This window comes from Bombus vancouverensis, chromosome 11 (genome assembly GCF_051014615.1).
Source record: "Bombus vancouverensis nearcticus chromosome 11, iyBomVanc1_principal, whole genome shotgun sequence".
Lineage (NCBI taxonomy): Eukaryota > Metazoa > Arthropoda > Insecta > Hymenoptera > Apidae > Bombus > Bombus vancouverensis.
In genome coordinates this window covers 8722554-8740016 of record NC_134921.1, presented here as the reverse complement: position 1 = coordinate 8740016, position 17463 = coordinate 8722554, and the positions used below count along the sequence as shown (strand labels likewise).

General features: G+C 37.6%; 1 protein-coding gene across 8 annotated transcripts in view; it reads left to right on the top strand.

Moving 5' to 3' along the window:
- Positions 1 to 17463, top strand: part of 5-HT1 (serotonin receptor) — a 158151-nt gene that overhangs the window by 118232 nt on the left and 22456 nt on the right. For all 8 annotated transcript variants that reach the window (XM_076622687.1, XM_076622683.1, XM_076622685.1 and 5 more), the window contains one exon: positions 6722 to 6855. In XM_076622687.1, the coding sequence (XP_076478802.1) occupies positions 6722 to 6855 (134 nt within the window). The remainder of the gene's footprint in view (positions 1 to 6721; positions 6856 to 17463) is intronic.

Sequence of the window (17463 nt, the reverse complement as noted above, 5' to 3'; positions counted from 1 at the left end):
CAAACCTCGTTTAAAGAATTATTCGTTGATTTTGTTCCGCGAAAATTAACGATTCAACGAAAAAAATATTTATTCTTCCATGCAGATTTTTCTCTTTATATAAGTACGTACACGATTGTTGTATTTGTAGAAATATTGAACAAATTTAACGAGCAACAGTATCATAATTGGAGACGGTTCCAATTCAAGATTAATTCGTGCATTAATACTTTTAATCAGACAAGCTACGTTTAAAGAAATATTTGTTAATTTTGCTCGCTGAAATATTTCGTTCGAGCTACAATCGACGATTATTCAACGAAAACGTATTTATGCTTCCGTATTGATTTTATATTTTTTGCTTTAGATGAATGGACAGTTTATTAAAGAGCAGACAGAATGGTATCACGTTTGAAAACCACCTTATTCAAGATTAATTCATACGTTAATACCTTTAACGAAATAAGCTGCGTGTAAAGAAGTATTTGTTGATTTATTCGGTGGAAATTTTCTTTGATATTAAAATCGACAATGACCAAACGAAAACATATTTACATTTCAGTGTCGATATTATATTTGCCTTTTATGAAAGCGGAAAATTTGAATGGCGAACAAAACGGTATCACGGTTGAAAACTACCGTATTCAAGATTAATTCATATATTAATACTCTTAACGAAACAAGCGGTGCATAAAGAAACATTTGTTGATTTATTCGCTGAAAAATGTCATTGAAATTAATTTCGACAATGATTAAACAAAAGAGTATTTACATCTCAGTGTCGCTATTCTATTCTTCCTTTTTAAAAGCGAAAAATTTGACGGACAAACAAAATATACTATCACAGTTTGCAAACTATCTCGTTCAAGGTTGGCAGTGATTTATTCGAATTTCATCAGGCTCATCAAATTATCAAAACCAACTTACAGTTCGTTTATGTTCGAAAACTTGGTTGGTGAAGTTTCGTTATTTACAACCGGTGACGGTAATGCTTGCATTGCTAATGATCGCGTACCAATTGAATCGAATCGCAAAGACGAAGTTTGAGGACGAAGTTCCTATCTGAGCTAATTCGGAGAGCTCGTGCAGTGTGTCAGAAACATCAAATGCGATTAAGCTTGGGTAGAAAAGTACTTCGATTAGCAGTGACCAGCGCCTGAGGGGGACGATGTCAGTGTTTGACCGGCATACATATTCATACGTAGACCGAGGCTTCTCCTCCTTTCTCGGAGTTGTCTGACTGTAAATTCTGTTATTAGTACAGTTCGCTGCCTAACTAACGGCCCGTTGAACATTGCCCAGGTATCCATATCTGTGTCGAAATTAGAGTAATTTTACGGACGCTTGGCAACGACCAAAACGCTTCGCGTAATTATGTCACAATTTTCACATGTTGTCACATGACGTGTGATTATTGGCTTTCAAATAACACTTATCAAACCATAATATTAGTTATTGTGCATCGTGATTAAATGTCGTACAATGGAAAATGTCTAAATTGCTCTTATTATTTTGGGAGACCATTTAAGACAGAGGCGGTTGAGACTGTGAAAAAATGACGATTGTTTTTAATTGATAAACGATTATTTCAGACAGCCATTATTGTTTTGTAAAAATTCTTAGACGCTAAAGGCTGTACCAGAACCTATTGCTGAATAATATCAATCGTTTCTGAGCGTATCGCGAGTCCAACGAAACTCTAACGCACCGAGATGTTTATCGTTGATGCGCGGCTCGTTTCGACCACTTACGATGATTACGAGAATAAAAATTAATCGTCGACTAATCAGTCGAATATCAGCTGGATCGCGTAATAACGGAAAATCGTGTCAGTTTTTATTTCAGCCCGACTATTACGTCAATCTTTACACGTGAGTAATCGTCTATCAAAGTGCTTAAATCGTTGATCTAGAGCTATACTGGTTACTCGATGTCCATAAGCTCCGCGTTATTGCCCAATAAATATTGAGTTGGCTACTCAATACTTCATCGTATTGCTAGCGAATAACTACGCCTATGGTAATTGACAGCTATTTTCATTTCGCTCTCCGGGTCCATTAAAATATACTTACTGCTCTTCGTCTAAATTTAAATGACTCTCAACTCCATCCATTCAAAAGCAGAGAATAAAAGTCAAATTTTTCTCAACCCATCGACATTTACCATTCTTTTGGGACAAGTTCGACTTTCATCTTCTTTATTCCATGATCATTTCAATTGCACGATTCGCTTGTTGCTCTACTGTTCTAAGGAATATTCCCTCGGAACAATTACCAGAATGATTACTCAAAAAATAATGATTATAATCGATAAGTTGTTCTCTAGAATGAAATGTTCTTTGAATGGATTGAATCGCCGTTCTCGTATATAACGTTAGACATGCCGCTCTTATTCCACCTGAATTTGAATGACTTTTGACTCGTGCATCGAACAGGAGAAGATAAAACTCGAATTTCCTCCAGACAATCACCATTTGCCATTTCTTTAGTCAGCTTTCATCCCAGTTTCATCCCCTACCATCACTTCGACCGCGCGATTTCTCGAACGTTCTTTCCACTGTTTTACGATTACCATCTGGAACGTTGAGGTTTTCTCTTCGCTGATCCTGGCGCAATTTTATTTCGTGCCTCATAGTAATAGAATGATGGAGGAGGAGGGGAGGGGGGGGGAACAGCACGTACTGTAAGAGGTTGGTGAAAGTAGCCGTAAAGTGCAACAGCGACGTATCGTGAAGAGAAAAGAATTATTTCGCAATAGCAACCGCATGGATCGAAAACGTTGATGCGTGCAGCCGCGTATCCCGTGGGAGAGAAATTGAATAATTTAAGAAGAATGGCTCTCGACCACAGGTGGTACCGGCTTACGTATTCCACCTGCGTTCGTACAGTTCGCCTTGAAAGCAGAAACACGAACATCCCGCTTAAGCCTGTGTGCATGTTGAGCTTTCGCGTCACGCATCTTGTATTCTCGAGTGAAAGCGGTGTGTCGTCTATTCATTTATAATAAAACGTTGTACTGCGATTAACGACCAAGGTTCAATGCTTCTAACGAACGTTGGATACCGTCACGAATTCCTTGTTACAGAAAAGAGCTGTACGAAGCGAAGAGAAGCGTCGTTACGAATGAATGAATGCGGGATAAAAGATGGAAAGTGTATTTCCCTGGTTTATTTAGTAAGACGTAGAGGTTGGAGAGCAATGAGATCAAGAATGAATTCGTGATTGCGAAGAGACCTCTTTCAAACGACTAGTTTTAAGAATGAAACGGTGAAAGCGTGAAATTCTATTGAGCGGAGGTGATTTTTTTGCTCGCAAACGTGAATTAATATTTGAAAATCACTTTAACACTAGAATTATCTGTTCTTCTTTCATTTGGAATTACGCAACGAATTGGTACATGCTATTGATAGAGTTTTGAATCGAAATATGATTATGTGAGTTTTCTAGAAACGAAATTGATCAACTGCAATTATTCAGAGGGCTGTTCATAATTATTTCGCGTTATTTATACATTTCCATGACCGATAACGTGTCTATATAGATTGGGGTTAGGTAGAAACACTTTATTTCATATTCTAAAGGCAAAATGAATGATCGATGTCGAGTTCAGCTCGACGTAGAACTACAAACGAGGATAAAGTAAACTATAAACATATAAATGTTTCTTAACAGATGATGTAAATGAATACTTTTATTCCTTAATATACGATAAAAATTAATGTTTTTTAATGTTAAACAAAGAAGTATTATGTGCCCAAGATTTCTCAAGCACGAAAGCTAATATTCCAGAAATTGTAATATTCATTGGATGATCTTCGATGGATTCTGAAAGGAGTTCGCGTTTACTAACTACGCCAAGCTCTCAACCTATTCTTTTTTTATTTTTACTTTTTTTCTATCGAATTCGTAACCTTAAAGAAGAATAAAGTACCGACTTAAAATCTCCAAGAGACTTTGACTTTGATCGTACGATCTTCCAACGATCTCTAGCTTGAGCCCTTAAACGAATTTCTCGTCGATGCTGCAATCCTCGCACGATCTTTCCCCGAAGCTTGCGACCTTTTACCGACTTTACTACCCAGCTTACGATCGCGCTACGGTTTAAAATAAGAAAGAAAATAGTCTCTCATCAGTCGAATTCGACTAAAATTCTGACGCGCACTGTACTATATCCACGAAACGAAGGATAAGTTTAACACCATCTTCAGGGCAAACGACCGGAACGCGACCGCTAATTTGAAAATGCTCCTCGCCAAGCACCGTTCATTTATTCGTATTAAACGCTTTACGCGGAGTCTGGAGTTTACGGTGCAGTAAAGTGCTTGTGACGGCTTCGAGGCTCGATTTTCTGTCGCTCGAACAATTTAGTTCGCGAAATCGGCGAGAGAAAAATGTGGGAGGGCGAAAAAAAGAAAAAGACAGCGTGTGCAGTGAAACTACGTTCCCTCTGATCCGCGGATTCAACGCGACTTTTCCGGTGTACACGTGTTACAAATCGACGATTCTCGTGATATAAACGTCGGTTTACTTTATACCCGCCCACCAACGTGAAAAAAGATCGGCCATCGTAAAAAGGATTCAAACGTGCAAATTACCGTGGAAAATTATTGCGTTAGGACGTGAAAACTACTCGCGCCGTTATTAACAAGCACGAGTGGTCGAAATGGAGTGAAAACCGTGTAACGCAAACCATGATGCCTATAACACGGGAAACTGTTAATTTCAACATTGATTCAAACTCCGTGGAAAGCGTAGAAACCAATCTACTCTGCAGCGATAATTGAGTCGAACTTCGATGAATTATAAAGAGTCTTCTGGATTTTTTGCAAATTCATATGTTCGAAAACATGATCGAAAAAGTAGAATGTTGGTAAAAAATTGTGTTATGTACCAATTGTATTATGAAAAATACTAGATACTGTTGATATTTTCTATATTTTTTCACGTTACGCGCGTTCTCTGCAATGTTGCGTTTCCAAATTTCCTAGAAATGCATAGATATATCCGCGATGTAATTATAAATACGGAACAAATATCTAACCATATTCGCGCGCGCGTGAATATCCTCGTGGCACGTGATTCGAGAGAAGAATGGAAGATCGATGAGGCGTGAAGTTTGGAAGAACGTGCCGTTTCAAATTCATCGTTTTATGGGACAATGTCCGATCTCTCGATTCTTCTCGGTTTGGCAAACGATAGATAAATTTACGAATTTTCCTGCAAAATATTCCAGACGTGTGCGTTTTGTATCGAATAAACGTTTCGCAGAGAGCGCGTGTTATTTATTCCGCTGCGAGTTTACGTCAATTGCTCGTTGTACGTTCGCTCTGACAGAGATCGACACGCGTCGTCCAACGTTGTAAATTAATTTTTCAAAAACCGTCACGTTAATAGGAAGACAGGCCGAAACTGGACGCGTTTGGCAAATCGTTTTCGCAAAACGATGGTGCTGGCGTGTCTGTTTCGTTTAAAGGCTCGCTACCTGGCCAACGAATAAACTGATTATGCGATTGTCAAAACGTTTGCTAAGCCTTCAAAGCGACGACAGCGTCGAAAGACTAATTACAGAATGTAACAAGCTAGTTGCCTCTGCTTCAACGTCCACCGTTTGCTGACAAATGGATGCTACCTGCAATACCTTCGCCACTGACTGCGGATAATTAGCACGAGTGTAACCACTACTCGCTAGTGGAAGTGAAATTCAAAGGATAACGAAGATTGATGACGTTGACTAGGAATTTAGCTTGAAAATTGTCAAATTTTAGGTACTTTGTCTGTAGGGCGAGCAAGATGCCATATCATTATCCATGGAAAATGTTGGAGAGTTCCGTTAGGCCAGATTTATGATACGGTAAAATACAATTGTTATTTTATAAATAACTTTAATAGTTCGTTTCATGATACGTAAGTAGAAGTTTAGATTTGCCACTCAATAATAATTTAATTGACTTGTAACATTATTTGGATATATTTTTAGTTCATTCACATCACTAATTTCACACGACATAGTTAGGCTATAAATTTCAAAAGTGAATTATAAAGAAAATTGAAAATTGTTGCGCCCAATTTTTATTCAAACCAGAGAATCGAATTTCAATTACAAGGTAGTACAACACACCAAGTTGATCAATTTTTATTGCACCTACTTGGAACTGTAATCGATCTTTTAACGCTTAAACAAATCAAAGTTAAACTATGCATAATTACCATATCTATCGGTGTATCTATTTATCAAAAATTTCCCCCACCCCCACTACTTTCGACATTAATCTACTCGAAGAGTTTACGCATCCGGAAAATCTGCTACCAGCGACCATCTTTTATCCAGAATTATTAACCGAAGAAAGTAATATGTGGAATTTTCATCGAAAATGAAACGAGAATCGTTCAGCTTCGTGCTTTTCGGGGTTCCTTGGTAATCAGCTTATGAATTATTTACGCGAGTTCCGAGGACCGTGCGCAACTAACCGGATGTATGATTAAAACGGCGACTCCCGGTGAACCTAAAAGTTGCAGCGAACCACCTCAAAGCACGCGCTAAAATCGTGTAGGTAGGGGATCTTGATAACGTCACCTATTTCAATGCTGATGAAACAGACTGTGAAATGTTTTGAAAGCATACGATTTAGAGTTTCCTACGAGTAATTATGCGGAAAGCTTAAGTCGCTGTTTTAGGGAATGTTTGCTCGATCTTCACGCGATGGAGTACTTGGGGGATTTTCTAAAACAAATTTTTGTTCCAGGGAACCTGTTCGTGATAGCAGCGATCCTGCTCGAGCGAAATCTACAGTCAGTGGCGAATTATTTGATCGTCAGTTTGGCTGTCGCTGATCTTATGGTCGCTTGCCTGGTCATGCCCCTTGGAGCAGTTTACGAGGTATCGAATTGTTGAATTTTTACCTGTTCATAAGTAAACCGCGGATGTGTAAACTCATATTTTCGTAAATACGAGTGAAGAAATAAAACCCGAACAGTAATTTACATCATTCGTTAAATATTGCAAAGGATGTTATATTTTTATTATATGTATTTTTGCAGCACGAAATTTCCCAAAAATACATAAAATACATCCGCAGTCTATTTATAATTTATAACTGTAATATTTATAATAGAAAACAATTCCATCGCGAAAAAAAACTCGCGTGGTAACGATTTATGAACGATGCTTAATGTTTTATTTGTTGTATTATTAACTAACAAAGTTATTATGAAAGAAGAAAATTTTAATCGACCGATCTTTAAATTCCATGGTAATTTAGCGTATTGCAAGACAAACTGAATGAGTCCAAAAATCCCAAATTTCTCGTATTATACCGTTCGTGTGGTGAGTAGAATTTAATTTTAATTTCAACGTTGATGAACGCTTTTCGCCGAAAAGGGAGAAGGACGAGGCAACTCGGCTCGTTAATTTCTTCTCTGGTGGCTAAAATTTTTCAGAAATTCATTCGAAAATTCGGTTACCGCGTATCTTGTCAAGCTACGGGTAATTTAACGCATTCATTTTACAAATACGTACAGTGGCTCGGAAAAATATTTGAACTCTTAACATATGTATTATACGAGTATAAAACATTATGAAATTTTATTATCACCGTAATAAGACAAGACTGTCCGCATTATAAACTCTAACTCAATTTCTAACCCCTATATACATTTTCAAATTGGCTCCTTTGACCAATATGATCATGATAATCGTGTTTCATTATAGCGCTAATAGAATTTCAAATTGTTTCGTATAAGACACATAATATATATTCATAAGAGGTTTCTTCAAGTATTCGCATACTTTCCTAGGCAATTTCGTAGCAAATGTAGATCGATCATAAGGTTTCTTGCCTCTAAGTTTTACGACGGAACGGTATTCGTTCAAAGCCAGCTATCGAAGATCGTTTGCAGTTAGTGGCTTTAGCCGTTCGATACAATTTGCGCCGGATTAAATTCCATGATTTAACAGAGAATTAACCAAGTAGTTGGCCGAACTCTCGTCATTTCGAAGAAGTACTCATCTTGTGCACTGGTAATAGACCAGTTTAACTTTAATCGAGAAATTGAAAAAAGGATAAGAAAATAAATGAAAGAATGGACCAAGTTAATAGGAAGTTTTGGGAAAATTCGTCATTCTGAGAAAATAATCGCGGAACTCACTAGCACTGTTTTCAACAGTGAACGAGATTCAATTTCAATTTCATTCGTTTCCTCTTCCAGAGGAGCAGCAGGATTGTTTCGGTTTAATGTATTCCAATGGATTTACGAAATCTTAGAAGACTCGAGAGCTCCTGCAACTTGCAGACGATGATGTATAATTAAAACGGACTCCCCATTATGTAAGAAACTCGTTACGCCCGTCGTTCTATGAAAATTAATTACCGTTTTGAAGTTGTTAAGACGATTACCAGGCAACTTACACAATCGTTTACACCGGTCTCGAATAGTTGCCTCGTCGTTTCTATTGTCCCGAATTTCGCGTGATATGATTGAAGTTGCTTCGAAATCCTTGCATCGTGCAACTTGTTGTTCCGAAACCTATGAATCCAGAAAATAGGGAAATCGATTCTTTCGGTCGATGTTGCTGGAATTTAAGAATCTAAGAAATGAAAAAATTAATTATTCTTTCTGTCAACACGGTACTGTATTTAAATAACTTTTATGGGAAAATAACATTCCGTAGCTAGTTATTCGCTGGAGAGGATTTACGTGGGTCGTCGTTAAAGCTTTACTTTGACTTCTCGGATTTGTGACACAATATCTGAAACTTATGAATGTCCCAATCATTTATTTACCTCCACTCTGACCCGGCTCGTTGAACAGAGTACAGTTAAAGATTCTTAAGAATATAGAGAGAACCAAGAATTGAATAATAAAAAGTGGGGAATAATGGGATCTAGAAATGCAAAAATGTAGGGAAGTTAATAGCAAGGGAACGAACATTTCAGGGATTTGGAACTTGGGAAAGTAGAATAATTGGTTCTTTCTATCGGTATTACTTGATAATGAATATTTCAGGGATTCAGAAGCCAAATTGAAAATCTCATCTCATCATACTATAGGAGCTCACTACAGAACATTTAATCTAAATTAAACTGCAGCACTGAAGCAATTTAAGGAATTCGATCATCCAATTAATTATAAAGCCGCGAGATTAGTCGCTTCTGGAATAAAGTTTCGAAAATATCAATAGAATTATTGTATTAACAAAGTCAAGATTAGAATAGATTAGAATAAGAGGAAAAAATCAGTGAACGAAGATTATATTCTTGTAGCTCTGCTGTTGTCGACATATTTCCACGAGAACAGAATAATACTGCGCTCCGATTTCAATGAATTCACACCACATAGGAGCTCCGGAGTCTTCGTTTTATGTTCTTTTCGGAACTTCATCGTACCCGAGGGTCTCCCAATTCGAGCGTTCTGCGAGCAGAGTATCCAAGCGCACGTCTCTGCAAAGAGTTGCGAATGTATCTGCAACGTCTGCGTAACGCGTTCTGCATGTTACGAGAACACCGCTGGAGTTGGAGATCTTTACATTGTGTTCTCAATGCGTTTACTAAAAATGGACGATTTTTAACCGACAAATAGTAAGAAATGCAGAAGCTGTGCGTATGTATAGAAATTCGATAAGAATTCACGATTTATTACGAATTTATTACTACTAAATATAGAAATTAACTTGGTGCTGCTTTCAGATGAATTTACCATTTATTTATCAGCTTTTGGATTAATGCCTAATTCGTTGACACCAGTTTGTTTTTTTTCTATTATTGAAATCTTAAGAAATTGTTTCTTGTTTCTTAATTCACTGGAATCATAGGAGGATACATGAGAGAAATTTCTTCATCTAATAGCTATTAATTACACAGACTAATTAATTCGTCAAACTGACAAACTAGTATTTAATATTTAAACACCGATTACCATTTTATTCCTTTCCCTTTAAGCAGATGTTTTATAAAACTTTTTTCGCATGTAAATTCTACGAAATCCATCTAAGTGTAGAACACAATCTAGCTAAAGTAGGCGTCTACGTTTATCCATCAAAGGGGAGATATATCAGAGGAATTCCAGGGCCTGTAATCCTCCGAAGTGAAGGTGCTCGATCTCAATCTTCGAGCAATTCCTCATTCCGTAATGCACGTGACGGATATACAGCTTCCTAGCTAGACGTCGCAATGAGCAGCTTCTTATTAGCCAAAGAAACTTCTCTACGTTATATTGTCTTAGAAATTATAGACCGCGTTCAACGCTTTCAAGATGATTTACATACGGCTTCTTGACTGTTACTGCCATTCCAATGTTAAGTTAGGTTCCCGCTTAGTTAGACGGTTACTGAAATTCACGTTCTTCTTACCGGCAAACAGCGCCTTTAATGTGTTTCACCATTCTGACGTGTAGTCTTGCCTCTACTCTAAGCTTACGTGCACGCAGGCAAACCGTGATAGCGATTCTTCGCTTTAAACTCGTTTAAAACTGTGCAGCTGCTCAAACAAAAAACGTGCGCTGCTGGCCGAAAGCATCTGAACACTTGGCTATTCCTGGCAGGGTGTAATTTAATTACAGAATCGCAAGTAAAAATTATACATTGACCAATGAATCACACAGAAACTGACCAATTCATCGATCAAACATGATGAAATCGTAAATGGAAACGCAGAGGAAAGTGAAAATTACAAATATTATTTTGAAAAGTTCATCTTAAAATTCGCGATCGTTTATACTATCTCCATAACGAATAAACTCATGAAAATAAACCCTACATCTGTTGAGATGTTGAATGCTAATTGCGTTCTTGACTAATAAAATTAGGGGAAATTAGTATGTAAAATGATGTTGATCATGGAGTTTGGCTTCTGAGAGGCTCAAATAATAACTACGTTCTGCATTTGTTATTTTATATTTTCTAGCTGTTAGTTGCTTATTAATTCATATATTTCACGTTCATGCATTGTTGCTATAAAATATACGTAAAATGTCCAGATACTTACAAACGGCAATGTAGCCGAATGTGAAAAGCAATTCTAGAAAAAATTCAGTCCAATTCCTGACATTGAATCTTTCGAGCTTTACGATAAATTAAAATCTCCGTTCTATTCATACGTTTAAATTTTTAAGTTTGAATTTGCACAAAGCACCCAACGCGCAACACAGAACCACTGTCACGTCCTTCTCGGAAACACATCGCAGCCCAGTCGGAACTAAAGCAAAGGCCCGCCGGTCACAGACTACACGCCGAGGATTGAATATTTTTGGGAAGCTTTGACAACGTCAGTCGACTCAGTACAAACAAGGCAAGTTGGTCAAAGGTTGAGCGCGCAAGTATTTGTATCTGTTTCTCGGAAGGTGGGAAAGCTGTCTGAACAATTTCCTGTTTCTGCACTTACCAACCGGATTCTGCAAGCTCCTAATTAGAACAAACTATCTTGCCGAACCCGCGCCTTCCTTCCGTCTTTAAATGTTCTCCATTCGATCCTTATTCGCCGCCTTTCCTCTAATCGTTGCCTCGTATATTTGCCTTTCGCCTAATCGTATTACTTCAACTGTACGCCACTCTTGATATCATTCGCCGTCTATACACGTTCACCTTGGTACGTAGCAACAATCCATTCTCTGCTTTTCGCCAATTTATCTCAACTGCCTCGTTGCGACGAGGGCAAGAGAATCGCACCGACACATAGACTCGTTCAATTTTCTATTTCTTACTCGCGAGAATACGGCCGCGTTTAATGCACATGGCGTGGAAACGCAGTCGCCTTTCTTGCTTCCGCCACTTTTCCCCTCTTCTCCTACTTTCTATCCGACGGTTCTCCGTCGTCTTTCCGCTTGATGGCCGCTCTGCCCTGTGTGGTAATGTAATTGGAAAGCTTGGCCAGTCAAGCCCGGGTGTCGAGCACGCAGCGGTTTCCCGTTCTGTTTTTCCCTGTAGCAGCGTGAGCCGCGTTTGGTTACACGGCGAATTCCTGATGTCCGCGAATTCCTGATGCGCGTTCCACTGCATACCTCGAAACGCTAGCTGTTACTCTACTTATCTAGCTCGTTTCGTTTCAATTTTATTAAGGATGCCGGCAGAATGTTCTTTGAGGATGTAGTCAAATCGTATTAAATGAATGAAATTGTTGGATTTATTTAAGAAGTGTGGTGAACGTCGCAACATGTCGCAACATATATGCGGTTATACTACTAGTTTACACACTTTTGCTTCTACACGTGGTCATTATAATTTAGGCTACAATTTTGTAACTTTTCAAGTGAATATTACGGTAATATACATCACATACTGTGTTGTATTAAGATATTCGTTCGTATGGTGCTTTCATTTTACGTTTATATCACTAGCGTCTGTATTTTCACTCGTGCAGATCCCCACGGCGATTTTCTCCTACGCTCTTACTTTTTTCAATAAATATCAAGGCAGTATGTAGTGTTCAGGATATAACACAGTACTATGAAGGTTCTAAACGTGTTAGAGAAGTCTGTACGCTCCATAATGTGTCGATAAAATGTTTTCTAGTTTGCCACTTTAATTTTATACTACTGGTTTCTACAGTTTCATTCGCGTGTGTTCTCGGCATGGTTTTAGCTCCAACTTCTTAATTTTTTTAAAGAAGTGTCTCGGTAATATTTAATATTGTGTATAGTATATATATGTAGCGAAAAAGATTCTAACATTGTGCTGTAAAAGTAGTTAGCTATTTTTAATCATTGTTCGTTTTCCAAGAATAACAAAATTTTCCGCCGGAAAGTTTTGTCGTGTATTTAAATTGCAAGACGAAGGCTGCTCGTCGTGGCAATAAAAGCTAAGTTAAAAAACGCTACGCTGAAGGAATATTCGTAGTATAAGAATGCTACGAATTTTCTGTTCGACTTCAGGCAGTTCCATAAATGAACGTGTATCCATAACATTCCGTTCGTTCTGAAATTTAATTTCATAGTTCCAGAACTTATATTGTTTGTGCTCTCGTATCGAATAACTAGTTTGCTGGCCGAGTTTTCGCGACTCAAAAGTTTCATTTTTATCGCCCTGTGCTCGGCCTATCTTCTCAAATTCTTTTCTCTTTTCTCCCGTTGTTAGCCAAATTTACGTTGCCTCCTTCCAATTTCCTTCAATTTCCTTTTACCTCCGTTTCTTTGTCCTTCAGCTCATGTCCCTTTTATGCTCTCTTTCTCTTTCATTTCACAGACCAAGAAAATTTTACCTTCTGCATACAGTATATTTTTTTCATGCTTCCTGATGCCACTTTCCCTCGTTCCGAAATTCTTTTCATAATCTTATTTATCTCTTCTTCCATCACCGAATCGTTTATCTTCTGTATCTTCCATAATTCTCTTTAATCGATACTATTATCCGTCAGAATTTAAAACGTTATATTTATCCTTTATTTTATTTCGGATCGTATACGTAGGATTTATCAGATTTTCGTCCTCCTTCAATAAACGTTTGATGAAAGGTATCGATAAAGTAAGAATGGAACGAAATTATGGAAGACAAAGCGCGGGTTAATCGCGCATCTCATCGGATAGTCGATAGAAAATTTCGCGGAATTAATCGGGAATGCGTTCGATTTGGACGGACGATCTAAATTGCCATGTTATTGTAATAACGTTACAAATCGTTGGAATCGCGTTCGCATGACAAAGATTAATTTTATCCTCAGAGATATGAAATAGCAGAGATTTACAAGGGGATTCACACTATGGCGAAATTTATCGGTTCGGCAGACTGCGAATCTATTTAATTTAGTCATCTGTAACTTTACATTGAAGTATGTATTCCCTTTCGTTTTGTGCAGCTTTACATTATTTTAAAATACATACGTCGAATATTCGCACGATGACATTTTCAACGAAGAACGATGGACGAATCAAAGGTAATCAATGGACGAGGCAAAGAATGTCACTCGTCAAACATATGATATTTCATCGACGAGGCGACATGGAGAAGTCTGGCTGGCACAAATTTAATGGAATATTGAGAATAAATCGGCGCTCGCGTAACTTATTGCTCGCCACGACGAATGTATCATTACGGACAGATATATCATACATGCAGAGAACCGAAATTTGCAACACTTTCTATCCATTTCCACTAATTCTCGATTGAAAACCATCAAAATGCATTGTGAAGGCAACGTTCCATTTAGGAAATTCTATCTCACAAAAAGGAAAATACTCGTACACTTGTCGTAGAAAACTTTTATATATTGCGTGTCTGACACATTTTCAAATTTCCTTAGCATTGTATTAAAAAATTAGTATATATTAGGTTGTGCGGAAATTGTCTTTCTTTCGCAAACGTGTTTTTTATAACAGTGCACCTTCGTACAAACGTGAATCCAAATCTGTGAAATGTCACGGTGTTTACGTCAACAGAACAAAATGGATCGTACGTAATTCCACAAAATGATATAAAACGGAAAACGTTGTGCGTCTATTATTTCTTCATAAAACAAAAGATACTTTTCGGACAACCTAATAACACGAATAATATTCTTAAACGTATAATTGGTGTTAAAGATGGACTGAATAAATATCGTGATTTATACTATAATTTATAATTGACTTGTTAAATGCTTTGATGATTGTTGTAAAACGTACATTTGTGATAAATATCTTCTAACTTCTATATACATTTTCTGATTCGTTTCAACTCTCACCAATATCATCGTGATATTGGTTTCTCGTTGCGATTCTAAAGAAATTTCAAAACATTTTCTACAAGACGCATAATACATTCGTAACATATTCCTGTAAGTGCCTGGATATCTTTACCTTAATTTACGTAAAAATCCAAGACGTTAATTTGTCTGCAGACATAAGCTATCCATTGAAAAAATTGAAGCGAAACGAGCGCGCAGAATTAGACGAAGTAAGAAGGGTCGAAAGAAAACGAGAAACTGCTGAGAAACATTGCTATGCTTCTCAAGGTAAATGCACTTATTTGAAAGCTCGTGATATTGCGAGCTGCTCTTAGTGTGTTCCAAGGATGCGATGTTCATGCTGAGGAGCAAGCTTAACCCCGTGTAAAGAATCTGTGTCTGTGTCTTGAGAACGTGGCAAGCTTATTTGTCGCGACTCGTCTCGTCTACAATTTTCCTTCGCTATTTCCTTTCCCATTTCGCGTCGACTCCGTGTATCGGATGATCCAACGAAGCTTGACTGTATCCTTCGCCGCGGCTCCCTCCATTTCGAACGGTATTAATACACTGATTGGAATTGCTAGTCTTTCCATCCGCGAAGATGGGAGCTTGGATTAACCTTATCTTCTTCCATTTCAAGAACTGTGAATTATATTGTGAATCAGTGCACTGGTAGTTTTTATAAAATAGTTATGATATACTGTCTTTATAATTACAGCATATTTAATTCTAGCATTTACGTACTAATTAATTAGGTCCAATATATATTCGTGTGATATGGTGGAACTTGCGTACAAAATTGCCTAGAAAAATTTGATAATACGAAATGGAGACGTATGAAGTGTAAGAATAAAACGCTTCGTTGCGAAATAAGGGTACGTGTCAGTTCAAAAATTAGTTACGTTTTTCCAACTTGTAAGAGCATTTCGTTGCAGAGAATGGAGTTGTTAATTAATCATGAAACTAAAAAGATGATACGTTTCAAGGTTAACACACAATTCTCAAAATCTCGACCCACATCGCCATGATCTTCAATTCACCATTTAGTCTTCTTACATGAAAAGTAAGAAAGATTCTAAGTGGAGGCGTCTGTATATTTGATCGTCTTAACATATTCTTCGAACGACAATTCATCACGACACGCATCTGGTGTAGCCATAATCTAACATTCTCATTTTAAATATGGAGTTCTGTGACTACAAAGTCTACTGCAAATTAAATGGTTCTTGTGTTGTAAATGTGTATAGGTTTCCACGCTTTGTCGGCTAGAGCAGATATTAAATTCGATGCAAAGTCAAAAAGCATTCCCCGCGATACTACAGGAACGTTTACTTCCAGCATCTTCACCTTTCTGCACGAAGCTGTTCCATTTGTTTGTCGAAGAGTTTAGCTCCCTTTGGTGGGCGTGCCAGTGCACACATTGTGCCAGCATTTCCACTGAAGTATGCTTCTGCGCATAAAAGTAGCTGGAATGACTGCTTTTCTTTCCCCTCTTTCTTTTCTCTTTACCTTCCTTCTTTTTATAATCCTTTTTATTTTACGTTCTCCTTCTTATGATTATTTCGGAGCGTGGTGCTTGTGAAATTTAAAGGTGCATTGGTGGCCTCGTTGTCTCGTTTTTCCACGCCTCGATCAGAACTGTCGAGAAATCTACTCCGAGACTCGAGATAGTTGTCTTTAAATTGCAACACGGGGATCGACCCGTTCCTCGATAATGATCCCGTTGTGGCGTCATTATCCGGAGAAACGAGTTTCGCGTGTTATTCGCGAATTATCGATACGTGACTGTCATCGCTGACTGTGTTTTAACCGTTGAGAATTCGCGGCCAGCACGGTTCATCGATGAAAGGTCGCGACAGATGTACGATAATAAAATACAAATTCTATCGAAATTTCTAGATGATTTAATATTGTGAATTCTATTATTTTCGATCAGATACCTGACATCTATATAATTTTCACTTAAAATTTCCAAATTTCCGGATTGTCTGAAATTATGATAAATTATGGCCCTGTGTTATCAAAAAGATGCTTGGGAATGCTACAATTTCACTGTTTTATGAAACTCATATCTGCTTTTGTTCGGCGCGAAATTAAATTCTTCATAACTTGAGAAATGAGACTTAGACAATATTTTTGTGCATGAAATTTCTTCATTATCTTGATGTGTAAAATCATATAAAAATGTCGCTCGTTTTTCTTAACATATTGTATGGTTTCTTACGAGTAGAATAAAAAAAAATGATTCCGAACCTTTACGTAATAACGTACATCACTTAACGTCATTTTCTGCATTTACTATTTGAAATCTTTAAACGGAAGAAGCTCAGTCTCTTTCAGAATATTTCTCCCTTTCACAGATATTTTTCAATTTTGTCGCTAATTACTCGCCTCCTGTTTAATGAATTTTTAATTTAGCTGAAATTCCTATCAAAGGAGAGTCACAGATAAAGCCGTGCTTCGACCAATGATTCATGAGTCTTTCAAATATTAAATTCAGCCAATCGAGTGAATCGGTTTAACGAACGATACCGAACTGTACATAACGTGGCACGTTGCTATTTGACGTTAACAAACAAATACGCAAACGGCAGCGAAATGATAAATTCAAAATCAAACAGAACGAAATACACCGTGTGTTCGACCTGTCGACTTACATTTCGTCTTCAGAATATAGAGACGATGATTTCTTCCTACTTGCAAGATTTTCAAACGAGTTATTCGCACTGTCTCGTTACGTATGAATTGCGTTTGATAGAGTTTGATTCGATGATGGAAGTTCGAAAAACGATAGACACGTACAGCGTCTGGAAAAATTCATTCCATCAGGATTCGCGATGGTGATGCCCCTTGAGAGT